General features: G+C 39.3%; 1 protein-coding gene across 1 annotated transcript in view; it reads left to right on the top strand.

The window, feature by feature from the left end:
- Nucleotides 1-26,505, top strand: part of SNX4 (sorting nexin 4) — a 35,240-nt gene extending 8,735 nt beyond the window's left edge. The window contains 12 exon segments of the mRNA XM_055812436.1: nt 3,050-3,188; nt 3,265-3,414; nt 4,478-4,525; nt 8,398-8,453; nt 12,988-13,060; nt 14,578-14,639; nt 16,206-16,271; nt 20,320-20,409; nt 21,650-21,749; nt 22,583-22,728; nt 24,129-24,243; nt 24,599-26,505. Of these exon segments, the coding sequence (XP_055668411.1) occupies nt 3,050-3,188; nt 3,265-3,414; nt 4,478-4,525; nt 8,398-8,453; nt 12,988-13,060; nt 14,578-14,639; nt 16,206-16,271; nt 20,320-20,409; nt 21,650-21,749; nt 22,583-22,728; nt 24,129-24,243; nt 24,599-24,646 (1,093 nt within the window). The 3' untranslated portion in view covers nt 24,647-26,505.
- Nucleotides 26,506-27,651: the final 1,146 nt, after the last annotated feature.

Raw genomic sequence — 27,651 nt, 5'->3', positions numbered from 1 at the left:
CAAAATTGGAAAGAAGAGCTAGTTAAACACAACTCCTGTGCCAATCCCAGGGTTGTATTTGCTGTGGCCAGGAAATAGTGATGCATAGGAGTGACAGAGGCATTTAATAGCAATGGACCAAATGCATCCTGCAGGGTTTTTTGGGTTTTTTTTCCTTCCTCTTTTTCTGGTCTGATAGAACATCCATTCTGTTATGGAGAACTCCTTGTTCCAGATCTGAGATCTGTAATCTTCCTGCCTTTAGAGTAAGGATGGCTGCAGTCTGCTTTTTTCTGTGCAGTGCTTCCAAGCTCTAGGTGAGTCTCTCGTGTCTTCCTACTGGTGCAGCAGCATCTATATCTGCAGCACAGATGGGTTCTCCTGGGATGTGGCTAGGTTCTTGGGGCAATCCTGGTCTGTGTTTTTCTTGTCTCCCTAGTCATGTTGATTTGTGCAGTATGTTCTGAGGGTCTACATAAACCTATAATGTATTGATGGTGGCAGCCTTGCTTAAGGTTTGATGATAACCCATGCAGAAGTAGTGCTCTTGAAACCTGTGGTCTGAGTCAGTGCATCTGTTGATAGCTGCTCAAGCTGGAGATTAAAAGGATCCCTAGTTCTGAAGTACTTTTATGTGAGCGTCTTGAATGGCCAGATTGTGTACCAGACCCTGCTGAGAGTTTTGCTTCTAGAAAAGTGAGGTTTGTGCCTTCAGCTTTCAACTGAACAACTAATCTTCCAGGGCATAGTAGCTTAATTCTTTATCTATATACATTTACCTCCAACTCTGCAATAGTACTATCACTGGATACCTGCTTTTAGCTGGAGTGTTCCTGAAGTTTAAATTGTGCAGTGTTTGTGTAGGGAGGAGTTCTCCACCGCCTCTCAGCCCAGTGCTAACCTGAGCTTACCCTCTTCAGAACTCCTGCAGTTGCAACTTTATTGAATAAAAATACTCCAGTAGGGAAGAATGCTGTGGGGTGTTGGCAGTGTGATTTAGCGGCTGCCAGCAGTGTGCTCATCTTTTTTAAGTAAGTCTCAAACAGTTTTAATCTGCAGCAGTTCATGTTGAATGATTATGAATACATCCTTTTCTTGTTCCTTGTCCATTTTTTTTTCTACAAATTCGGTCACCTGGAATAAATGTTCTTTCTACAAAGTAAGGATAGATATTCAGGACATGTTCTGTCTTACTCTTAAAAAAAATCCTTTTGCGTAATTTGGTATTAAATCAACCTCAAGATGTAACCATGCTTTTTTTGTTTTTTTTAAACTGGAGGATATATCAAGTGTTCCTCTCTAATGTGAGTTCAGAAATGGATGACAAAGGCTTTTTATATTTTGTTTTAAGAGTATCAAATAATTGGGGTCTCTCTGGAGTGGGATTGTTTGTTTTTCAGTAAGTTCATTAGAAATCCAACCTTACAGGTTAAGACTAGCTTAAAGTCAGTAATTTTTGTGCTATTTAGATTTTTAAAAAACTTTACTCCAGAAAGTTCTTATGAATTCAAGAACTGTATAGTCTGAGTTCTGCTGGAAAAAATAAGATGGTTAACCTGTTCTGAGTACTGTGTGAGTAAGTACTTGTGGTTCATAACTTACCATACCACTTCTGGGCTCTGCAGCACAAGAAGGATGTGGACATACCGAAACAAGTCCAGTGAAGGTCCATGAAGATGATTACGGGCTGTGGAGTGTCTAATGTGCAGGGAGAGTCTGAGAGAGAGAGGATTGTTCAGCTTCCCAAAGAGACAGCTCAGGGGATCAATGTGTATCAATGTGTATCAATACTTGGTGGGGGAGGTGAAGAAGATGGAGTCAGACTCTGATATACAGAGAGAGAACAAGAGGCAGCAGCCACAAACTAAAATATAGGAAATTCTATTTAAATGTAAGAAGACCTCTTTGCTGTGAGGGTGGTCAAACATGGGAACAGGTTGCCCAGTGTAGTGGTGGAATCTTTGTCCTTGGAGATACTCAAAACACAACTGGATGTGGCTTTGAGCAAGGGAGTTGTACTATGGATGTGCAGAGGTCCCTTCTAACATCAACTAATCTGTGATAATCTTGTAACACAATTAATACTGTAATAATGCCAGTGCTTTGTATGCTAATTAGTCACTTAATATAAGAGCTAAGGTAGATACAGACTTCACTGGTTTCTGTTAAGTGCCTTGTCTGAATTCTCTTGCAGATGTTAACTGCCAAGAAGCGTTGCTGATCTCTGATGCTTGCTTCACAATATTGCAAAGCATTTCTGTTGCTTTAAATGTCTTGTATGAAGTATTATTTTTTCAAGTTTTTGTATTACTTCTCAGTCATGTAATATTCCATGATTTCTCCTTTTATAGCAAGGTAAAATCTTTTAATAACTTGCTAGGTGATGTTGGCTTTAAAGTTTTCAACAAATTTTTCAGATGCATCAATTTTGTATCAGCTTACCTGTTTACTCTTGTCTTCAGCTAGTTTATTAGCCTACATGTCCTTAGTCCTTAAATATAAAAAGATACCACACTGAACAAAAAAAAGTGCTTTGAAATTTGCTGTTTTTCTAAAAATATCCTTTAAAGTTTCTTAATATTTTTAAACTTATATTTTTAACTTTTCTAGCTGTTGCAGGCAAGACAATTTTTATCCTCTGAAGTGAAGACTTTCCTGTTGAGTAGTAAATTCTTTCTTGTAATACACTCTTATCCTTCAGCTGCTCATGAAATCGTGCTGGCTTGGAGCCTAACACTGTTCCAAGAGAAATATGTCTTAATTCAGCATTGATGTGAACGAAGTCACTTGTGTTACTATTTACTTGACTGTCACCTACCTGGTTGTGGTGTGATGGAAATGTGTTGACTTTTCCTGTGTTCCTAAAAAAATTTGGGTGCTATCAGGCAGAAATTATAAAAAAATTCTTGTTTACATACTTAATCTAAAGTAACCATTTTAAAATTATGGGCAAGTTATGTAGTGATCATTTACTGGGTAACTTTTTAGGGTCTTTGCTATAATTGTACTGATGGTATGAGGGAGAAGGCGATAGCTTAGTAATGCTCAAATCTGCTGGTTTATCTTTCAGAGTTGTTGAGTCCCAGAGTGAGGGACAGTGTGCCCCAGTGGACTCCCTGTGGCGACGTTACAGTGAATTTGAGTTGTTGAGGAATTATTTGTCAGTTACCTATCCACATATTGTTGTTCCACCTTTGCCAGAAAAAAGGGTAAGGAAGCTGAAGCTGCAGCTTGCTTTGTATTTTTTGTTCCTTATTTACTATTAACACTCTTCTGTTTAAATAGGCTGACTTTGTTTGGCATAAGCTATCAGCAGATAATATGGATCCAGATTTTGTGGAAAGAAGAAGAATTGGTTTGGAAAACTTCTTGTTACGTGTGGCTTCACATCCTGTTCTTTGCCAAGACAAAATCTTTTATTCATTTTTAACACAGGTATAGTAAAGCGGTGTGCTTTTTAAGTACTTTCTTTAGTGATTATTTACTTAAGATAATGTCCTTTTGCTCTTCCCTCCCATTGACCCATAGCTTATTCTGTGCCTGGAAGAAGGATAGACAACATGAGTAAGCTTGAGGTGGAAAAGGCTTGTCCGTCTAAAAGCTTCTTAACAGCCCACTGCAGTTGTACAATTGGCCTTCTAATGACTTTTTTCCAGTCTAGTTTTAAGGCTTATGAGAGAGAATTTCCACCTCTTTGGAACAGCATATTGGTAACTTAATGTGTGGTGATTGGGAAGGCTTCCCTAGGACTAAAGCTGAAATAGTTAGCATGTGATACTGCTGGCTGCAGAGGCAGTACTGGCTTCCAATTCACTGTTTGGATATCCATGGCTTCTTTAGCTTTGTGGTTTGAATTGCAAGCCATTCATAAGTGTCGCGGTCCAAAACCGGTACAACATGTTATCACCAAATTTGTGATCAAATTGTCAGCTAAAGCATTGCATTGTGCAGTGTTCATGTTGGATGTTAGATTTTCTTTTTTTTTTTTCTGTGCTTTGAGAAATTACCAAATAGCGGGCTGAGCAGCACAATACAGTATGTAGATGAACCAGTGTGTGGGAACTGGAAACAAGGGATGACCAATTGCTACACATGAGCAAGATGACTGCGTGTGCACTGTAAACAGTTGTCACCTGTATGTTCTCTGTATACTCTCTGCCTCAGGCTGCAAAGGTCCTTGGTGCTGCTGATAATCTAATAGGCAATAGATAACTATCCTTTCTGAAGGGTTAAGCCACTTCAGGCAGAGCTGTGGGGCTTCTTCCCCCAGTTAATAGAATAGAGTAACTGAGTAGTAAAGGAAAGAGCTTTTTTGGGGAGGTTAGCGTGTAAGCACAACATAATGGCATGTTATTCTTAACCCAGATTCTTGAAAAGATGTGGGAAGGGTAGCTGAGGCAGAACCCAGGCGTCCTGAAAAAGCTCTTCTGATACAGGGACTTGGAAAAGTTGTGGCACTTAAATCACTCTAACTGATGTTGTTTTCCTGTATTTTTAGGAAGGTGGATGGAAAGAAATGGTGAATGAGACTGGATTTCAGTTAAAGGTAATTATTGTAATTGTTTGTCTCATGAGTGCTGTGACACAGAAATACTCCAGCAAAATATTTTAGGCTGTTTATGAAAGTCTGTTTGCTGTTAGAATGAGTTAAAGACATTGCTTTATGTATACTTGTAACTACAAAAAAATAGTGGTGTTCCTAGAACGTAATAGGTAAGACCAGTTGTTAGGTTCTCTAGCAGGCTTGTTAATATGTGCCTATGTTTGATGCTCAACCTTGTAATTCTGCTAGTAATGTAGAGTTATGATCCTTACGAGCTTTAAAATGAACTAACTTAAGCCCATAGCAGTGCTTTTGTATGTTGTCAGTTTAGGTTGATAGGTGTTGGATTTAGTTTGGTAAGTGATGCAAAGTGTCAACAACAAAAAAAGTAAGCAAAGGGGTCTGAATTGTAGGACTTTTCTTACAAGGATAGGTTGCTGGAGGGGACTAAGACAGATCAATTTGGTGCCCCTTAACTGTTTAACAGAATGTGTCTTGAAGTAGTACGATCCCCAGTGACATCAGCAAGTTTGTGGCTGGGTAGACTGGTGGAAGACTTGCAGGAATAAAAGATCAGAGGATGTGTGTCTGTACAAGCAAGAATCCATGAGAAGCTGATAGATTGCTGGGTTGCATCTGGAAAAGTTACTATATGGGGACAAATACTGAGCTTTTGTTTTGTTGTAATGTGATCAACACTCATGAAATCACAACTGAAAACTAGGTGGATTATGAAGAGTTATTCTGAATAGTGAGAGCTAAAGGAAATCACTGGTGCTCTTATTTTCAGCGTCCAAAGGGCTTTGGTACTGACACTTAATTGTTGATTAAGTTGACAGTGCTTCTATCATGGGTAGGGCTTGCATGCTGCTAGTATTCATAATGCAAAAAATGTAAAGCTGTCAAGTTGTCTTTTCCTGGTCAACACATCTTTTTCAGCTTACACTCACAGAAGTTCAGAAAGTGTGTAGTGGCAGGGTATGTTCAGGAGTGCACACAATGGTGTGTATATGAAAGAAAACTCACAGCAGAATCCTGAGAATACTTGCCTACCTGAAACCATACTGTAGACTAATAGAGAGATGAGCAAGTTCTGTTTTCCTGCTATATTTAGTTGTGTGTATAGTTTTCCTTTTACAGTCTCTGTTTCCGTAGGAAAGAAAAATGTTTTGCAAAAGCCTGGAAAAAGCATCTTTGCTTTATTCAACATCTGAAGTAGAAACCTCTCAAGATCGGAAGTTACTTAGCACTACACTGGTGGACAAACCTCTATTCACTATATGGCTTAAACTAGAATCAGACCACTAGTTTACATGCTGCTGATGCATTAAAGCAGGAAGTGTCTCTTGTCCCAGAGGGTTTGAACCAGGCTAACTAAACTTTAAATTAGGCATTAGTGCAGTGTAGCATGTTATAGTTGAATGTTGATGTTGGAGACTTTGTTTACTCTGCCAATTGTATCATTAAATCATGCCTTTCCTCCCTCTCACCCCCAGCACTTAATTTTGCTCTTTAAGGGATTTGTCACTTGGGATTTTAACCCTTCCTTTAGGAAGGAGAAAATTCCCCTCTCTTTAGTTTACTTAAATGATTATAGGATCATAGTAGGAATTAACTGTCTGAAAACTCCTCAACTGTGCCTCATTTTGATGGGGAGTTCATCTCTAAAATGCTTGTGTATATTATTCTTACATCAAGTTTAAGACTGGACAGACGTGTTTCTAAAAGCATAACTCTGTGGTGCGAGTGCTCAAAAGTGGTGTGTGGGAGTTACTGTGCTGTTAACAGCAAGAAGGAAATAATCCTACTTAGACAGTTGAGCATTGGCAGGATCTTGGTTCCTGCCTGACAGTGCTTGTATACTTACTGAACTCTTCCTTCAGAGCACTACATCTGTCTGTAACGAAAGGCAAAAACTTGCCCTGTAACTGTAATGTAGGAAGTGATCCTTTTCAAGTGTAAATCTGTTGAATGTGTATGCTCTCCCAACAAACCTGAATGGCTTCAGTGCCTGCTGTTTGAACGTAATTACAGTATTCTGTGAAATAGTTACTTAGAGGAAAGGACTCTGATTTAATGTCACAGTACCTAGGTGGTTGTACTGTGAGAGGATGCATGAGGAGTATGTGTAGGTGCATCTGAATGACCTGAAATCTAACTGGCTTGTGTAAGGTCTCGTTGGGATACAGCTATGGAGGTCCAAGGCCACGCAAGCCTCTGGAGTGCTCTGAATACACATAAAGGCTGGGACTTTGAGTTACTGCAGTGTTTTGTGTTCCTTGTGCTATCTTGGACATGCTTCCCCATGCTGGCTTTGTCTTCCCTTTGCAAGATATTCTTAGAGGACCACCATACATAGCAGTGACAAACAGCCTGTTTTCTTCCGCTGTCAGTCAGTCTTAGTCTTGCAGGTTTCATTCACTTTTTGGTTTGTGGAGTATGTATTGGTGGTTTGGTGATTAGAAGGAGGACAGCAGAAGCTAGCAAGATTTCCATCAGTACCTCGCATCCTACTTGCAAGAAAGAAGCTGCTTTTCCCTCCATTCGAATGCCCTTCTAAGTGTCCTCCAGATATGGAGGTGGTTCCAGGTGAAAGGAACTTGCAGTGATACTCCAAATATGGGTGTCTTCTGCTCAGCCCCAGTGCAGTGGCAGATGAAACAGTCTCAGACTAGACTTGTCTCATCTGTAGAAGTTATTGCAAGGGCCCTAAAGTAAGGATTCTCTTCTTGGTTGGGAAAACAATTTCCTTCACTGTCAAATTCAAAATAGCTCTTTAAGCTCTGAGTTGGCTGTAACTGTACGAAATATTCCTGTGTCATATACCAGCACTAACAAATACTGCTGAGGTAACTTACTGCTAGCAGTTGTGGCACAGTCTGTTAGCTAAAAGACTATGCTATAGTAAATCTGTATACCTCACAAAACATGTGTGTTTCTTTTTCTTTCACTGGATCGAGGGATGTTTTGATCGAAAGCCATTTTCCCAGAGTTGGAGTTTTCATGCAGTATAGATGAGCTCTGAGTGAGCTGTATGTGAAGTGCCATATAGAAATGAAAACTTGTGGTGATGTGGGACCTCTGTGGAGGAGGCTGGGATATCTCATCTCTGTTGGTGTCTTACTAAGAGTAAATATCCATTGCACAGTTTAATGTTCAACTAAACTGAAAAAAAGCCCCCACCTCCTTAGGCTCCGTAGTGCTGTTGCAGTCGTCTGTAAACCAGCATCTCAAAAAGTAAAGTTGCCAATTACCTTTTTAATTAGGTATTAAACTTTATTCTGTAGAGAGTTGTATATGCTCTGTTACAGAAAAGGAACGTTGCATTAGAAATGGGTCTATTCTGATATACAAATTACATATTTTCTGTAAAGCAAGTCATAAAATAAGAGAACACCATATATAAGATTTTGATTTCACTGGGGAGTTGTTCCTAGTAATAAAGAGCATATAGAGGTCACTCTACCACTGGTCTTATTTGGTTTGAAAAATATAAAATAGTTTGTCCATATGGTCTTATGTTACCTAATTGCTTCATCTAAAAAGAATGCAGGGTTGTGTATCTTAACTCCATGATTTGTGTAACATTTTAAGAAGGGACTGTTTTTGTGGGATTTGGATTATACCAGTTTAATTTTTGTGGATACTGTTTACATCCTAGTTCACAAAAACAACTTAGGTTTTTTGGGTTTTTTTATTAAAAAATCTGATGTACAGGGCAGCTAGCATCAACTTGTTCAATGTTTGAAGTTTTAAATATGCCAGGAAGGCAGTATTTTTTTCTAATGGTGCTGCCAGAAGGCTGAGACTTTTTTTTTGTCACTGAAATTTAATTGCATTAAATTAACAAAGCTTTTTTTTTCCCCTTTTTTCAGGCAGATTCCAGATTAAAAGCTCTTAATGCAACATTCAGAGTGAAAAACCCAGACAAGTAAGATTCCACATCCTTCTTCCCTCCCTTTCCCTTTTTCAGTTACAAATGTAACTTCAGATGACAGAATATTCTATCTCCTTATTACAAATTCAGAAAAGAAAAATTATATTTCTGCACTTCAAGTCTTAACAGAAGCCCAGTAAGGAGGTAGTGTGAAAAGGTTTGATAAATCCTGTTTCAAGAAGCAGGAAACACTCAGAAAAATGCCATCACTATATGCAAAATGAGTCTTTCATTTTAGCTAGATTAAAAGGAAGGGACAAAAGAAAAATCCCAGACCCAGAAAAAGAACCTCTTAATATTTGTTTGCAAAGAAATATTTCCAAGTGTGAACAGAATACAGATTGATAGTAGGTCTTTCCAAAAATCTGCTAGTGTACAGTTCTGGATGCGTGCACCCTGGTGTTGCAGTTCATAGTTATCTTCAAGCTGCCAATTTCCACAGATGCTTTTGGAAATCCAGAGGTCAGTTCAGCTCTGTTGCAATTTAGGAAGCTCTGGGACAGACATTGGAGCAATCTTCTGGATGAAAAAGCTAGTCAGAATTGACTGGGTATATAGTGGGAGGTTCATCACACCCCAGGTGCTGTGAGAAGGGTAAAATGAGAGTTGGAAGTAGTTGGAAACATTGGTGTGCGGCAGTAGGGTCAAGAGATCCTGCTGTTTGTCATCTATTAGTGGAGACCTGTATGAAGTGCCCTTCTGGGTTCATCTGCTCTCCAACAGTGGCAATAGGAGATGCTATTTAGGAGAGCCCATGTGCCTGACTGCTTTCTGTTGTCTGTTCCCTTTGTACTTCCTTAGCATCTATGGGTATTGTGTTAAGGGTATTAGAGAGTACATATCTTGCTGAACCTCCTTATAGACTTATCTGTGAACTGGTCCAGTTCCTCCTTTTTTATTACACTTGCTTTTACAGCCTTCTGTGGCAGCAAGGAAGCTTTTGGCTAGGTTTTAATGTAAAAGATAACATTCACTAATGAGATCAAAAGCAATTGTCTCAGTATCTTAAGGTGAAACTGGCCTATTTGAAGGCTTCATCCTCGGTTGTCTTTGTGTCTAGTAGGAGTTAGCTTTTCTTGCTTTCATAGCAGGGAAAGTTTGCCAGTAGCCTGGCTATAGGCATGGGTGGGCAAGACTGGTTAAGGCTCAGATGAGGGAGTGCTGTTATCTTTCAAGGTAACTTAATGTTTTAGAAAGCAAAGCTGTTGGGACATGTGGCTCAGTAAAAAGCAGAAAAGGAGTGAATACAAGAAAAACTTGAGGAAGGGCTTGTAACAAAAACAGTCCCCAAGTCTCAGTAGAGACTTCGCAGCACTTAAGAGATATGGCACATGTTTTCTGTTGTATTCTGCCAGCTATATAGCTTCCAAATTGAACTTTTAGGTACAAGTTGTGTAATAAATAACTGATGAATATTGTGGTGTGGTTTTTAGTGTTTTGTTTTTTTGTTTGGTTTTTTTTTTTAATTCAAGGAAAGCCTTTCAGTATAGCATGTGTGGCTCTTAACAGGAGGAGCAGTGCCTTGCTCTACCTGGCGCACTTACTCTTGAGCAGCCTGGAATCTGATGCCTTGCCCCTCATGTATTGCCTTTGGTGCTTGTGTGACTGGTGGTAAAGTGGGTTCAGCATGCTCACCTTGCTGAAAAAAAAATCTGACTGCTGTGTGGAGTGTAGGCTTTCAGGTTCCTGGACCAGGAAGGGTTCAGGTGAAGAACAGCTGTAACTCCTGGTCTGGATTGCCTTGTGACGCTGTAGAGCAACATGAAGAGCTTTAAACAGCTGAAACGCTGCTGCTCGAGGAGTTCAAATGTAGACTGAAAACTAAACCTCCCCCTGTGGGAAGCAATTAATACCTAGTGGTGGAATTACAATAAAAATATGGTATTCTGGTACTCAGCGGTAAATTTCTATCTACTGCAGACCTCTCTGATTTGGCCTCATGGCACCCATCCTTTGGTTTTCTTTCTGTGCTTTAATCAAAACAATAGTTTTCTTCTTGGTGAAAGATTTTTTTTTTTTTTTAGAAAACACTAAATCCTTTCCTAAGGCAGATCTGTTTTGATTTGTTTTTTTTAAAAGTAGTGCTTTTTTTTTTTTTTAAATCTGGCTACTCAGATGAGTGGCTTGTTCTTGTAACACCTATCACAAAACAGGAAAATGATGCTGCCCTCCATGATGTAGGGAGGAGTACTGCCAGGTAAAATGCACAAAGTAAAGAATTCATATTGAAATGCTGTCTACTGTAAATGAAACTTTCTGCTTTGCCATTATCCTAAAAGATATTTTTGAGAAGAAGCCTGGTGGTGTTCCTACAGAAATGTGACCTGATCTGTTCTTCATTTACATCTGAAATTTTACGTAACGGCTCAGTTAAATATTTGAACTAGCAATGTTGCAGAACAGTAAAACTAAATGAAGAGTGCTAGTTAAAAAAGCCTCAGTTACTGAGTGCTAGAACTGTGTCTTGTTTCACACTTCTACTGTTACGATGCACTGGAAAGTAAACTTCCCTTCGTGTGCCTTACAAAACTCAGTTTGTAATTTTTTTTTTTTACATGAGCAATGAATAGGACTTGAGCAGATACTTGGGAAAGAAACCTTTAATCTGCAACACCACCAGTCTCTTAAACATTTTTTCCTGAAAAATTATATATGTAACTTCCGCTTTCACAGAAGACTGGCAAAACATAGCATTGCTTTGGTTTATGCTTTTCTGAGACAATAAAAAGATGACAGCTTGGTTCTGAAGTACTAATTTTTAAAAATTATTACTTTATTTTTTTAATGGAGTAGAACTTGGCATGGGTGAAGATGTATTGCTGCTGGAGTCCAGGATACTGCAAGTCCTCTTAGGTTCCTGACTCTTGCCTTCAGGGAGTACAGCATTTGTAAAAGCTTTCTTGCCACAAAACAGGATAAATAAATCTTTTCATTATAAATTTCTGGAATGGAAAGGGGAGTCTTCCTGAGCTGAAGGCATGCTTTTTAATCTTTTGTTTTTAGTTCAATTATTTCAAATATCTTCACTGTATGTGTCTGCAGCTGTCTGACATGCAGCCCTGGTGCATATTTTATAAAGTGTAAACTGAAAAGATTGCTCTCTAAACCCCACTGTGCAGATCAATGACTACATTTATTTTTCCCATACAGTTTCTCTGCTGGCTTTTAAATCTTTTTATGTACTTTAACCCTGTGTGTCGTAATCTTATAAAAGATGCTTCTTGGAGATCAAAAATACTAGAAATGGTAATAAAACTTCTACTTCCTGAATGTAAAGATGAGAATTTTTTTAGTAGAAGACTTCCTGGCAGGGGAAGAAGAGGTGTTAAATGGAAAAACCCTGGAATTTCATACTTAGTCACCCAAAACAAGTGATCTGACTCATTTCAATAAGACCTCTTGGGTACAAGCTATTCTGAAATACAAAGCCTGACTGTGTGCTCTGTTGTGGGAGAAGGGATAAAGGTTGTGTGGGTTTGTTTTTAATGTTTCAATATCAGTGTGGAAGGCTAATCTTAGTTTCCCATTCCTTAATTCTAGTTGTGTTTATTCTCGGATCACTGTTCAGTAATTTAGGTAAAGCTGTTTCTGGCTTCCCATCTGGATTAAATACATTCTTTTGTACCAAAGTAGGTTATGATTATAGACTTGTGTGTGGTAGAGAGGGTTTATATATACAGAAGTGGCTGTTGCTGTGGCTTTATTGGTTACCTGTCACTAGCAAAACTGTGGCAACTGATTCACCTTTGTCATTGGCATGCGCTAAATGTATCAGCATAAAACACCACCAAGACTTAACCAGGGTGGCTCATAAAATGCCTCTTTCCTTCAGTAGTGGCAGGCCAGCAGTGTGCATATGATCACTTGCAATGGGTTACCTGACTGGTACCCTGTTAAGATGTAATGATTTGATGGCTTTTAGCTGTGTGCGACTCCTGTGCAGGTACAGGTCTCTACAGGGTTTCATACGTAACTAGTTACATTTACTGTATGTCTTAGCCTTGGAGAAATTGTGATAATTGTGAATGCTTCCTTGAACTCCTGAAAGGCTGTACTCAAAAACGGGCTTGATGGCAGCTTGAAAGTAAAGTGTCTTTGTCAGGTCAGAAATGTGAACATCTCTATTAAGAAGCATGGTTCAGCAGCTTTTGGTTTTGTACTTATTTGAACCTTTCCTGTGCTCTAATGCTTGTGTTTATAAAACCCAGTTAAAAACCCCAAAACACAACGATGTAGTAATTTCAGCTAACTAATTCTATTTCATAAAATTTTATCTCTTACATTGATCTGAACATTCAACATTTGCATGTAAAAAAAACCAACCCCAACAGCACACTCATGCAAGTGTTGGGATATTTGCTTTAAGGAAATTACTCTGCAGTCATTTCTTTAGGAGTCTTCAGCTAATTCCATTTCAACATAATCCAGGCTCTGTCTCACTGGCTGTAGCATTGTGGCTCTATCTTGCATTCTGTGAAAGCTTGCTTTCATGATGGCTAATGATGTACTATCTGTTTCCTGCTCCCAGGAGATTTACTGAGCTAAAACACTATAGCGATGAACTGCAGTCTGTCATATCACACCTTCTGCGAGTCAGAGCTGTAAGTATTTCCCATGTGTGTCGTGACAAATAGTATAATTTATTTATAAGGCAGTATTTCTTGTTTAGTCAAGAGAACTGGTATGAGTGTTCTAGAATAAGGGCAGTTTTGCTTGAGGGAGTCCAGCTCTGGGGGCAGCAGATGGCAAGGGGGGCGTGCTGGCTTTGTACAGGTTTGGAGGGGAAAGAGTTCCAAATATGAGGGTTGAGTTTGACAGTCATCAGAGAAATGAATGAATGCATGCACGTTGCTAATCTGCCCTCTCCTGTGATGGTCACATATCAGAGGGAGGTCTTTAAAGAGGATCGGGATGTCTGCTTCTCTCTACTCGGCAGACAAATTGCTTTTGCTTGATGTTTGGGCTGGGAAGGGCCCCAAAACACTGTTTTCTGGTCAGACATATAACACTGTTTTCCAGAGCTCGCAGTATGAATCCTGTATGCTTCCCGGCACACTCTTGCTTTTTTTTTTTGGCTTGATCTTCGATCTGTAATGAGTAGTGTTCTTTTTAATGATGAGAACAACTATATTATGCATCAAGATGCTCTATGGGTTGAGAATGGAAGATTTTTCTTTAAAGTCACCAAAAGGAAGTAGCAAATTACAGTTCCAGTAATGAGAGCATGATACTGCTTTTTAGTATGTTCAACATGGATTCAATTTTTGATGGGAACTGTGCAGCAGAGAGGATGGTAATGGATAGCCCTGTTGAGCTGAGGTTCTTGAGAGGATTAATCACTGGTGTTCTACTGACTGCCTTTTTCTCAGAGCTCTGTGTGTGAGATCTCATGGGCAACTTGCTCATGTTTCTTTTTTACTGCTTTGACAGACCAGTAACACAACTCTTACAGATCTTCAGTCTCATTCATTGGTACATCACAATTACAAGGGCATTATCTGGATTACAAGTAATGCTTCAGAGCGTATATGTGGTCTTTTCTCCTGAGGTTGTTGCCAGCGTTGTAGTGCTGACTCTCCAAACAGCTGAAATGACATACCTAACTTGAGCAATAAGTTCTGCAACAGATAGTTCATTTCCTCTCCTTCATTTCACCAAGCTGCGTGGAAAAATCAAGTCACTTTTTTAGAATTTTTACTCAAGGTTTCCTGACAATTTTGATGTCAGGATGGACTTTTGTCTTGCCATCTTTATGTTAAATAAGCAAGTGAGTATATAACTTTGGCATTATTTGGGTAAAGGATGCCTTACATCTAGTTATCAAAAACTGAAGGTAACTTGGTTATTTGTGATCTCCTTAGGCATATCTTGTAAATGAGTGCTTCCAAAGAAAGACTTGAAACGTTACTTTTCAATATAGCCTTGATTATGACTTCAGTCTTCAAAGAGTTAATGCTGTTTATTTTTTTTCTTCAGTAATTACTTAGATTAGACTTAGGCTTAATCTTGTTTACCTGTGTAAAAACATTAAGGCTTTAGCTTGAAGCTTGTACATGAGTTTTCACAAAGTGATTTCATTTAACATTGATAACCAAAACCTGACTCTAAAATATTTTAGAGGGTAGCAGACCGGCTTTATGGTGTCTATAAAGTCCATGGCAACTATGGAAGAGTATTCAGGTAAGAGTTCATCCAGTTTTTAAATGTATACTTAGAGAAGATGTGGGGAGGGAAAAGGGAACTTGTTGGTTATGTTGTTATGCTGTTGAAGTGTATCAGAAATGTTTCAATATCTACCTTGAAAAACTTTATATTGCAGTACTGATGAGATTTCTGTGTTGGATATAGCGATCTCTGGATCTGCTGAGCTTAGTCTCTAGTGGAAAACTTTAGCTCTTTGTTTTGTATCCCAGATCTTGGGGGCTTTTGCTGTTGTGTTGGCATTCTGTTTCTTCAGAAAGTAATGTACTACCTATTTTCATGCAGTTGTCTTTGAAAAGCTTTTAGGTCCTTGTAATAGTTAAAAATCAACAACTATATCCAATGTTTGTACCTTTTTAAAGTGAATTTGCCAATCTTTTTTTGATTTATATGAGTGAATTACATGCTCAAGTTTTCCATCTCGCTGGAGAATTAAAGAATCTAAACTTCTGGTTAAGGGAAACCTCCTGCTTCTACACACTGTTCAAGTGCTAAATTTAATTCTCTGGGTTAATGGATTGCAGATGTCTTTCTCATTGGGGGTTTTAAAATGAAATTAGGTGTAGTTCTGTAATAACACAAAGACAAACAAATGTCAACATCAGCAGAGTGGAATGTTTATGAAAAAATGAAGGACAGTATAGATGCTTTAGACATAAATTATGTGAAATATAGGGGGACCCTCTTCTTTTTTATTGTAAAGAGTTGTGGGTGTAATTCTTGTAACTAAGAAATCTCGTAAGGTTTCACAAAGCTGAGAACGCAATTAAAATTGCAGTGTACATGCATGGGTGGCCAGAACAAGTCTCATGCTATCTTTATTGTAGCTCTATTTCCTTCTTTATCTAAATGATCTCCCTAATGTGAATAGGTAGTTACAGTAATGAGACAGTTGTAATTTGATTTTTTTTTTTTAATGAATAGAACTAAACGGCAGTCTACTATATAGACAGAAAACAACATACAACAAACAGTTTCAGGAGCAGTAAAATGCTTGCAAATGTCAAATCCTACCTTTTGGGGTTTTGAATGAGAGGCTTCAGTCTGATATGTTGCAAGTCTGGAAAGCTTAGCTTCCTCGTGATGAGCATGTTAGAGTCAAGTCTGTAATTCTGTTATAGAGTTCCTTTATGTCCTGTCATCCCTGTCCTGTCCTGTCCCCACTCTGCATGTGCGTTCCCCCGCCCCCTTTATTTTAGGTACTAGGGTTTAGGATTTTCTGGTGGGCTTTTTTGTGTGTGTGCTTTCCTTAAATTGAATTTTAGCTATTTAAACAAGACTCTTTTTTTCTGCTCAGAGCCAATCCCAAACTAAGTATATTTGTAAGGATGAGTTTAGGTGTCAGGGACAATTGTTTAACAGTGCTGTAAATAGCCTGGCCACATTGTCAGTGTTGCTCCTTAGAGAAAGAAAACAGTTTGGCCAAGTCTAACTTTGAGGCAGTTTCCATTCAGGTGTCACCTGGAAAGAAACTATATACAGGATGCAGCTTATTAACTTCCCTTACCCTTCATGTGTGATGTTTCTCGTTTGTTTTTCCTACAGTGAGTGGAGTGCAATAGAAAAGGAGATGGGGGATGGGTTGCAGAGTGCTGGCCACCACATGGATGTGTAAGTACTGACTGAATATCTGATAGTTTGATGTAAGCCAGATGTAGAACTCTCCCTCTTTCCTCTCTTTTCCCTCAACCCCAAAGTACATACAAGTAGAGAAAGTTGGGGGTGCTTTGTTTTTAGGTATACAGTGTTTCTGTGATTTGGATGCGGGCGCAATTCTAGCATCCATGTACTGTATTAAGTAGCTCAAAAAGTCTCAGGAGAACCAGAGGGGTTTCTTTTTTTATTATTATTTTGAAATTGTAGAAGTGTTTGGAATTCTTCCAGTTTTTCATTTAAGCTTCTATGCCAGCAACTGGTGGAATACAACTTTAATGTACTGCAGACCTGATGAGATCTGTTTGGTTTTGATAGCAGCGTTTTGTACCATGCAGTGATGGTACACAGATTTGGGCTTAATTACAGAGAGTTAAGAAATTTAATTAATGAACACCAAAACTGCAATGGATTCTTGAAACCAATACTGACTGGATGTAATAAAGCAGAGAATCCTCCCTCTTTGCATCTTCTTGGCAGAGTCCATGAAGCACAGCCTTCAAAATAAGAGTCTAGCACTTCAGAGTGCTCTCAGAAGTGATACTGTAGGCTAGTGCTTTCTGCTTTTCAGGTAGTCATATATAGTAAGTGAAACTAATTTCTCATCACTCTGATTGCTCTTCTGTAATTGTGCGGTGCAGATAAGTAACAACTCCAGCAGGAGGTGGAAGCTGTTTGACACTTCTTTGCACAATACGTTTACTGATAACTTTACTTCCACACAAGTTACACTTTATCTGGTTTAGTTTGCAGTGCAGATTTACATATTTGCTACTACCTGGTGGTTGTCGGTGGTTTGACTACTGCCTTGTCATGTGGAAGGGTTTGAAGGGACATGCCAAACTCTGCCTTCAGCTTCTTCAGAATAACTCTGTTTTTATCAGATCTTTAAGAATTTGAACCCCTCTGAATAATCTGTTCACACTTCTGTGTTTTGAGTAACATGGTGGACTGCACCTAAAGCAAGCTATATTTATTTTTTTTTTAGGTGGAGGGCTCTGGAGAGAATAAAGAAATGGAGAATGCATTCTGCTTTCAGAATAAAATAATTGAAGTAGAGCTGCATACAATGTTAAGCAGCTACTGCAATATGCAGAAATTGAAGAGATTATGAAAACATGGTATAATGTAGAGGAGTTAAGGAGGCACAAGTAGGTTTTCGGTGGTTCAGATACACCACGCTAAGATGTCTAACACCTAGAAACGTGTAATCCACTAGAAGAAGAGGGTCTCACTTCTAAGTCAGGAGGCTGAACCCTTTCCACACATCCAAGATGTTTAGTATTTCTGTTTGCAACACAGTTAGGGTTAAAGATCCGGAGTAATGGCAGGGAGTTGCTGGGTAACTTTAAGCACTGCATGAAGTCCGAGGTAGCATTCGTTGTCTGTCATCTCTTCTGCTCCGGCACTCTTGTGCAACAATAATCTTCTAGTGACAAGCAAGCAAGAAGCAGCAGCTGTGAGATCCAGGAACTCATTCAGTGACCCATGTGGTCTCCTACCAGAAAGGTTCATATCTCTGATCTCTTGGAAGTATAATTTACCAGTCCAGTTACCTTTCCCATAACATTAGGCAGGAGTTTGCAACAGAAAGCGACTTCAGGAAGGCTGCCTAATATAGATGTTAAACTTCAAGCCTAATTTAATTATTCTCTATCTACCCCATATGCTGTAGTCTTTACTAGATGTTTATTTAAACTTTTGAGTTGTTATTCTTTGGTATGATCTAAAACCGCTTAATATTTGGAGAAGGCATCCCAAAGGTTCTCTGGGTGTGTGCTGTATAACAGGATGAGGCTTGATAGAAAACAACAGAGTATGCTGAGAGCTCAAGTGAATGGCTGTAATTCTAGCATTTAAAAGATGAAAGAAAAAAATGCCAGACCTTTGACTTCTGTCCTTTATGCTATTAATGAGTGACCCTTTATCTCTGTATGAACTAGACTGTCACTGCAGGTGGAATCAGTCTAAACTAAAGCAGAGGTTTAGTTGACGATTCCCATGAAATGGGAACATGTTAGGTACCTTTAGAACTTACTGCAGTGTTTTTCCTTAAGACTTTCCCTCGTTTACCTATCTGTTTAGGACAAACCAGTAGTTAAACTTCAGCTTAGGAAGTCAGTAATACAGCTTGTCTTACTACTTCCGCCTTCCCCCCCCCCCCCCCCCCCCCCCCCGAATCAAACTTAAGTGTCATTATGAAAACCCTGTCTAGGTAAGGTAGATTTCTGTTTAGTGCATTTTTCGTTTCATTTTTGGAGAGATGTTCTAACACAGATGAACTCCAGCACTGCTCTAAACTTGAACTTACTTGAAACTGAAATGTGGGCCATCTGCTGCCTTGAGAAAGCTAACCACTATACTAAAAATTATTGCACTTCAGAACTTAAAAATAGAGAGGGTAAGGTCACTCATGACCTGGATGGCTGCAGGATTTTTTCAGAACAAGTATATTTTTCAACAGTTTGGACTTGTTCCTTTGATTCATAATGTGAATTCTTGTTCTGCCAATTTTTATCCCTTCTACTTAAACTGATCTGCTGTTGCTGGTCACTTCGTATGTTATGCCTATTTATCAGCAATAGCCTTGGTAAGGCTTTTCCTGGATGTGCCATGTCTGATTTCATGGAGCATCAAAACAACTCATCTTGCTTGCAAACATAAGATTGATGAACAAACTGGCATGCCTACAGCTCTTCCTTGGTCTTCCCATTTTTCTAGTTGTCTTGCAAGTAGCTGCTCCCACTTTGAGGAGCCTTAGTTTGCATGCCCCACTGAGCAGGCCTGAGGGAATGATAAATTCCAGCAGGAGTACCTCTCTCAGATTCCCAGGACTCTTAAGTGACCTTGTTGTCACTTTTGGAGCTTGCAGGATGGATTTCTTGTTCTCCTCCAGGTTATGTTACCAGTTCAGTTTCAGCTTGGGACACTGCCACTTCTGGAGAGAGGGACAAATCCAAAGACCTTGCAAAAATTCAAAGCCTGGAGGTGCTGTAATTGACATTTGGGTCACATTGTGCTCATGACTATACAAGCATGGACATATGCTTGCTTCAGAGAGCCTGCATCTATGCAAGGGATTGCAACATGCTTGAGAATCCAGACAGAGTTAGCAGAATAGATGAAGGCATTTGTGATGGGATCTCATTCCTTCGGTTATCTCCGTTGGCATGTGGGCTGCGGTGGCATCCTATTTCTGCCACTGTGCCAAGTGAGATGTGCAGTTACCTCTTAGCTGTGCGTCTTCCCCTGCAAATGTATCAAAGCATGGTCATCTTGAATTGTCCAAAAAGCAATATAAACTAGAAAAAGTGCATTTTGCCATTTTTAGGGGACATTAGCCTAAATGGCAAAGCTTTTAACTGAATGCAAGAGCTGCAGAGTTAGCCCAAGCCCTTGTACTTGGATTTCTCCATAAAAGGAAGGTTTCAGCTTCTCGTTGATCTGAATTGATATGCCTGACTTACACAGCAGGCAAAGCAACAGACTTTCAAGGAACTGAAGGACTTAATGTCATGGTGTTCAGAGCACCACTGTGAGTTCTGTCATACTCAGGCTGAATGAAGAACAATGAAAGCAGCCTCTTTGCTTTTCAGAAGATACAATGTTTCATGTTCCTGTGCCTTAATGCATTAAGCCTTGCAGGATTTCTTCTGCACGCCTCTCCTGCCTTGTGCACTGCCTATTGACAGCCCCCTGAAGAAAAGGTATAAATTGTTTTTCTTTCACGTAAGGAAAAACTGCTTCATCTTCAACAAAAACTTAGGATAGATTTTGTACTTGTGAAAAGACTCGTAGTAACAACCAAACAAACGGGTCTGCAGGAACATTTACATTAGCTGATTTGGAGTTTAATTAGAAACAAAGGAAAACCCTTTTTTGGAAGTGGTTGTCACTCTTACTCTGGAGTTTCTGTCAAACAGGTGTCCTCCCTTGTTCCTGTATGTGTAGTCCTTAAAGGTTAAATTAAAGAACTTTATATTTAACCACGGCTGTCTTTTACCAGATATGCAGCTTCTATTGACGACATATTGGAAGAAGAGGAACATTACGCAGATCAGCTGAAAGAATATCTCTTCTACGCAGAAGCACTACGGTATGTACAGAAGCGTATGGCTCAAATGGAAGCTGTAGTCCTTTCCTCTAACATTGTGGTTATGTCGAAATTAGTTTGGTATTCTCTTCTGTTCTCAGAGAAGTGGAAATTTCAATGTTGTGGGATCTCCGTCTTGTCACATTTTATTTTGCTTACTTGTATTTGATTGCCATGTGGGTAGCAATACAAATTAGAACTGAGCTGATCAATAGTGAAATGAAAGAAATGTTAAAGTTGGTATGCTCTGGAAGGTAATGCTGTTTATTCCTCTGGTTAATCTGTTGCCTTGACTTCTGGTGTAGGTACCCCAAAGTGCTGAAAGCTTCACGGTTCAAATGAGATAGGCTTAACAGAACAGCTACAGCCATTGCAAACTCCAGCAAGTTTCAAAGTGCCCTATGTAACTTTCATCTGCTGTACAATATTGTGCATCTAAATCCTGACTTTTTTGTTTGTGGTGGGTTTTTTTGAAGTTAGCCTTTATAATAAGGGCAGTCCTCCCTTACAAGCATGAATACAAAAGTATATTGCTTTATGCTGTAAGATTGTGCCTAAAACTAGTGTGCTGTCCATTGGCTGGCTCTGAACCTCTTGGAGAGGTCCAGTAATGCTGTAGAGGATTGGGCTGGCGAGTGTGATGGCTGCTGTGTGGGAACCCAGAGCACTAGCAGCCTCTCCTGGGAGACGAATGTGCATCCGGCATTGGAGTACGGATGTAGCATCGTCAGCCCACACAGGACTGGGACTTACTGCAGGTGGTCAGAGGAAACTCTTCTCTTTTTCCAGATGAAAGGCACTGTATGAATCTAGGAGCACGGTTTCTTGTTTCATTGTTTAAAAAATAAAATGTGAAGAATTTTATGATTGACTGATACATTGCTGCAGTGACAGGTACCATCTCCAGGCACCTTTTGTTATTGTTGTGATTTTTCTGTAATGTAGTTTGAATAAAACTGTTTTACAGTGGTGTCCTTAAGTAGGCAGTAGGGCTTGTATTGCTGAGAGTGTCTTGGAATGAGCCTCAAGAGAATCAGAATGCTGCTGTACTAAGAACTTGCTTGCTTAACTACAGCATTTGCCGAGTTATGCATTGTGTGATAAGGCTGTTGAATTTGAGCTCGATAAATAACTGAATGTACTGCCTGCCAAAAGAAAAACCATGATGCCATTTGTAAAGTTTAAGTGGAGGAAAACGTAGCAAAACAAAGTACGGTGTGACAGATCTTTCGTTACTTTTCAGGGCAGTTTGCAGAAAACACGAACTAATGCAATATGACTTGGAAATGGCTGCACAGGACCTAACATCTAAGAAACAGCAGTGTGAGGAGCTGGCAACAGGAGTGAGTCTTTTTCCACTTTCTTCTCCAAGATGCCTCTTTTTTTTTTTTTTTTAATTTATTTTTTATTTGAGCCAAGTTACTTGGAATGACATTTAAATGGCACTAACAAGCTGGCTGCTGCTTATGAGAAGTGATGTTATATGAACTGTAGGCATCTGAGGTTTAAAGTATCTTGGTGACATAAACTGTTTGTGCCAGACTTCTTTTATTGAATACTGAGCAAGTAAAGGGTTGCAGGAAATATGACCTGAGGCAGAATAACACAAACAACTCTACGCTAAAGATCAAAACACTGGGAATTCTGAAAGGCTTCCTCTGCCTTTTGAAAGGTGCTAGTTACTGATACGTGGTGTTAGTCCCTTTTGTGTCTGGAAGATAACATAACTTAAAACATAATTTGAAAGTGGTAACTTAAATGTTTAGAATTTTTAGTATTGCGGTTGGGTCTATTGATGTTCTATACGGAACTAATTTATGGCTTTTCTTTCTCATACAGAACACAAGACTTAGTTTCTTTCCTACTTCAGTGGGAAAATTGCTCTGAAAGGTTATCTGTATCCGTGGAAAGACTCACTTATGGTCCAGTCCACAGACCAGTCTTAAAGTTTGAATGTCAGATTACTTCCTCCCGACTTTGCTCGGTCTAATGCAAGCCATCAAACCTCCCATAGCTACCCATCAAATTAATGAAAATTTAATTCACAAAATGGAAGTTAAAGCAAAAAAAAAAAAAGCTGCTAATAAGAATAAGACCAAATGCTGGTGAAAAGTCACATAATGTCTTGTGGTTGTGCTCAGGAATCCCAAACCTCGAGTGTCTTTGTTTTTTGTAGACTGTGAGAACGTTCTCCCTGAAAGGGATGACCAGCAAGCTCTTTGGGCAGGAAACTCCTGAGCAGAGGGAAGCCAAGATAAAAGTTCTAGAAGAACAGATACAGGAAGGTGAAGAACAACTTAAGTCTAAAAATCTGGAGGGCAGGTAAATGGGCTTGACTTTTTCAAAGAAAACGCAGGGCTTGTTTTAGCAAAAGTCCTTAACTGGATGTTCTTGAAGGTGTTTGCATTTTATAAGTGTTTTTAATATATTCTTGGTGTTTATGAGCTGTCTATAAAAGCTCCTGTCAGCTGCAAGTTGTGAAATAAAGTGCAGTACACGCAGTTAGCTTCTGGTCTGAGTGTATGGCTTATGTAAGCCTGATGACTTTCCCAGTTACTGAGCCCACTCTAATGGCTGACTTGCATGCTTTTACGTTCAACTTGTAATATATTTAGCAGGTGGGCTTGTAGGTCTGCAGCTGAATAGCCTAAGACTCAAAAGCTGATTTGCTTCAAATACAGTATTTAGTTTGGTTTATGTGTATGGGTCCTGAGCTCATACTCCCCAGCTTCTCATATGGGGGACAACTGACTCCTGTTTGAAAGAGATTAGAAGTTCTGGCAAGTTGTCTTTGAGAAACTGCTGCTTGGTGCTCTAATGAAATCTTCTTCAGGAATGCAAACGTGAAAAAGGAACTAACGTTCCTAAAGCAGCATGATTGTGTCGGAACACGTTCATCATATAACACAAGGGGCAAATGTGGTATCTTCTAATATGTTAGCATTAGAGCTGGAAAGATAAGACTAGTTCATGAGTAGTTCAGAACAGCAAGACTCTGTAAATGCAATTTCTTAATCATTTTGACAGAATTCTGGAGATGGGCTTTTGTAGCTCTGGAAACAATTTTCAAGTGAATACTTGCCTTGTATGTGTAGTCCAGCACAGATGAAAGCTATGAATTACAGAAATCTACCTCCATTTTAGTTAAGGAGACATGAAGACACATCACCGAACCAACAAAATTAATTCCTAAATTATTTTTATTATTGTAATTTTATTACAAATTTGCATTGTAAATGTTTGTTGTACTTGAGTGTCTCAAATCCTGATGACAAGTGAATTTTCTTGTTGGAAAGATGGAGATTCTGACTTGACAATTGAAAAAGAAATGTGCGATGCTGTGTGCTGAATATTAGCATAAAGATACTTAGCCACCCCAACAGAATCTGAGGAAAAAAGTGTGTTCTGAATTATGCTGGTTCTATGGCAGTGATGCTTACTGGTGGGGGGAGAAGCCAAAACCAAACAACCAACCTGACATATCCTGTGAAACTGATTCTTTAGTTTAAAAACCTTAAGATGATGATGGAGAATTAGGTAGCAGTGCCAGTTATAAAATGAGGATACTGTGGGATGCATAATTATAGGACTTGGTTTACTCTCTGAAGGATGGAGTGCTTTGTCATACGTAGCTTCTCTGCTGAGGGTCCAGAGGAAGGAAGATAAGCTGAAGGTGGAACATGTAAAACACTTAGTAACACAAAAATTGCTTTTAATTCCAGAGATTTTGTGAAAAGTGCCTGGGCTGACATCGAACGGTTTAAAGAGCAAAAGAATCATGATTTGAAGGAGGCGCTTATAAGCTATGCTGTTATGCAGATTAGCATGTGCAAAAAGGTACGTTTAGCTTGTGAAAGGCCAGGCTGTTGTATTTGTCGTCTCACAGGGGATCAGATGCAAACTTTCAATAACTAGGAACATTGCAGTCATAGAAGGTTGGAAGTCACTAGTGTAAAACCTCCTGCATACTCCGCCCTACTCTGAGTGACATGTTAATTCTGTGTATTTTATACATATATATATATATATAAAATAGGCGGTGGGTGTGGTCCAATTCCGCTGTGGTCTTGGCCTTAATCTTGTGTCAAGTTCTGTGGGACTCTTTTGTAGTCTTCTGTAGAAGAAAGTCTGTTGATGAGGTTTGCAAACAAAGTGCATTTCCACCTATTGATTTTTAACTTTTTTTTTAAAGGGAATTCAAGTTTGGACAAATGCAAAGGAATGCTTCAGCAAGATGTGATTATCTGGAAATGAATTCTTCCTCCAAGTGCCAGAGAATGGAAGCACAAATGTGTAACACCAATGTTAAGTTGCTACATGACTTACATACAAATCATGAAATAAATGAGTTAAGTGAATAGTTTTTCTTTCTGCTGGTTGTAATTGTTAATAAAGGACAAAAAGGACATGTTATTAAATGTTTAGCCCTGACTGCCACTTCTGTGGCATGTTTTATGTGTGGTAGCAGATAATTCAGGGGTAAAAGAGTTACTGAAAACTATGGCTCTGTACTGGGGCAAAGGTGGGGGGAAAGTTACCCTGACAGTATGAACTGAACTGTTCTGAGACTTGTGAAACACCATGCTCTATAATGTGTAGATCACTTCCAGATGCTCCTCTTTTCAGCCCTTGCTGTTTAGAATTTTTTAATGCCTAAGGGTGCTTTGGTTTTATAGTAGGACACACAGTTGTGTTCTTGAGGTCTACACCATAAGAGGACGAAAAATGAAATATTGTAACACCTGGGGTTCATATTTAAATGCCTTTGCATGTCCATAGAGAATTGTGCTTTTCCAGAGTTCAGGTTAAGCAGTCTCAAGCTCCTGAGATGTTTGAAACTCTCTACAGTAGAGGTGTTGTACAATGGTTTGATACAATATTCTGCATTTACTGGTTCCTACTTAAGTTTTGATATGGGCATTGATTTCTTCTCAAACTTCTTCCTGCAAGTAAAGGAGACTGGTGATCCAGTTGAGCAGCAAAAACCAAAGTCAAAGCTAGTAAGAAGTGGATGCAACTTGTGTTTGATTGTTTGGAACCTGTTTACACTAGATATGAATCTGGCCTGTGGTACCTCTTCTTGTAACTGAAGCAGTTTGATTTTTAAAAGAATAGTTCTTAATGAAGATGCTGAAATAAACCTCGTGTAACTTCTGTAGTACTTAAGAGCAGCGATGGGCAGGATCCACAACAAACCAACTTGTCTGTTTGGCTCTTGTCATGATGTTTCAGTGTGTGCATATATATGCACACCAGTATAGCGTGACTTGCAGTTACAGGTACTTGGATTAAGTGTTTCCAACTATGAAAACCACTTAACCACTCTAATGTCAGGCTTTTTCTACTTAAAGTTCCTGAAGTCTTGTGGAATTTGTCAGACGTGACTGCTAGTCCTAAAGGAAGGTTTGTAATATTCTGTTAAGAAGTGTATTTAATTATTCTGGATTATAACACTATTCAGATTTTGATTATTTTTTTTTAAGAGATACTCCAGGAAGTCCTTAAGTGTTCTTTTGATAAATTATCTAAACATAGTTACTGATATGTCCCATGTCACTCTTGTCTCTGCAGCATTTCTTTTCTATAAAACCATTGTAAAGAATTCATAGGCCTGGTGTACACTACAGCTTAAAACGCTGAGGTAAAATGGTCGCTCTGATAACTGTGTTGGCTTTTTCAAGGCATATGACAGTGACGGTCCTGGCTGAGAGATGATGTTGGGCAGAAAGAGGTCTCTCCATTTAAACACTTATAAGGAGAAGCGTTGTTCTGTTCAGAGGTTGCAGAATCCAGTTCCGATACAGGCTGAAGGACTCTTACATTCCAAACCAAGACGTTGCACACTTGATGTATTCAGTAAACCTTCTAAAGGAGTGGTGCCTTAATACAATACCGTGAGGCGCTCAGAGTAGGTATTTTTCATGCACTTTGATTTTTGGTAGATCTTTCTGGTGCCTCTTTCCACATTTCACTTGCTGTACAGCTTATTAAATGTATTAGTATGCCTTTTTTCCTTGCTAGTTGTACTAAATTGAAGAAGGGAACAAAACTGTTCTTGTAAGTTTTGTGCCAAATAAGCTAAATAAAATTGCTCTTTGATATTTTTGTTACGTTGTTTTTTGTAAAAATGCTGTCTTCCCAATTCTGACAACTGCTGTTCAATTTCTTGAAGTCAGTTCTTGTCCATCATGGCTCTCAAATGGCTTGCAAACTTGGGTTTAAAATTTCAGTAGTGAATTGTGCACAACTAGCTGATTTGCCTTTTCAGTGCAGAACATTGTGCTAAGGCCAAAACTGGATGCTTGTTGCAGGCCAGCTTTGATCCCTGCTTTGGTTTTGCCCAGACAGAACTAGCTGCCTGAATTTTATGCGTGTCTTCATCTAGGTAAGAAAAGGTGTATTTGGAAAAGGTTTGCTTTGTTTGAAAGAAATTGGGTGAAGGGTGACTTAAGGATAATTTGCAATAGCTTTATTTCTTTTACTTCTATTTCCAGCAAAGCATTGCATGTGGTCTGTGTACTCGTGGACCTTAGCAAACAGTGAAGGTTCCTTCCCCCTCTTAACTCTTTATAAAGGGAAATTATCTAGCTAATGGCTGTTAGCATGTGGTTAGTAGTCCACGTGATGAATGCCCTCTTGTGAAGTGTGCGGGTTTTCAGTTACAGTGCAGGCTTAGCTTCCACAGCTCGATTCGCTTCGCCTCAGCGAGCTTCCTTCAGTTATTTTGTAAACATCAAAAATGGGTGGAAAGCTTTGAGAGTAACAGCAGGTAGGTAGGCCGTTTTAACTTAATCTTGACAAAATGACTGTATATAAAAAGTTTACCTACACGGATCATCTGATGTGCCGATGGAGCTGTCGCTTCTGTCCCAGGAAGCTTTGCTGGGTGGGTTATTACTGCTCATGCTGTCCCTGGCCTTCCCCGTTACTAGCAGTGCCTTGACGTGTCAGTACGTTTTAGTTGCTACTGTTGTCTGCTCCTGAAATGTAGCTGGAATAAGGGAGCCAGCTGAACTGGAAAGATGAAGTATTTTTATGAACTCTATTTATTTATTTATTTTAAACATCGTATTATTTCAGTATCTGGCACGTCAGCCAAAGCAGAGTTAACCTAGCAGCTGTGTGCAGGGACTGCCTTGGCAAGCGCAGAGCAACTCGTGGAGCTCAGGTCCACACTGAGGAGCTTGCCTCGTGCAGGTGAGCCAGAGGAGAGAGGCCGCCGTGCCCAAACACTCAGCAAAGTCC

The sequence above is a fragment of the Falco peregrinus genome, chromosome 8, assembly GCF_023634155.1.
Source record: "Falco peregrinus isolate bFalPer1 chromosome 8, bFalPer1.pri, whole genome shotgun sequence".
NCBI lineage: Eukaryota > Metazoa > Chordata > Aves > Falconiformes > Falconidae > Falco > Falco peregrinus.
Note: the sequence above shows the minus strand (reverse complement) of the source record. Positions and strands in the feature narration are given on the sequence as shown.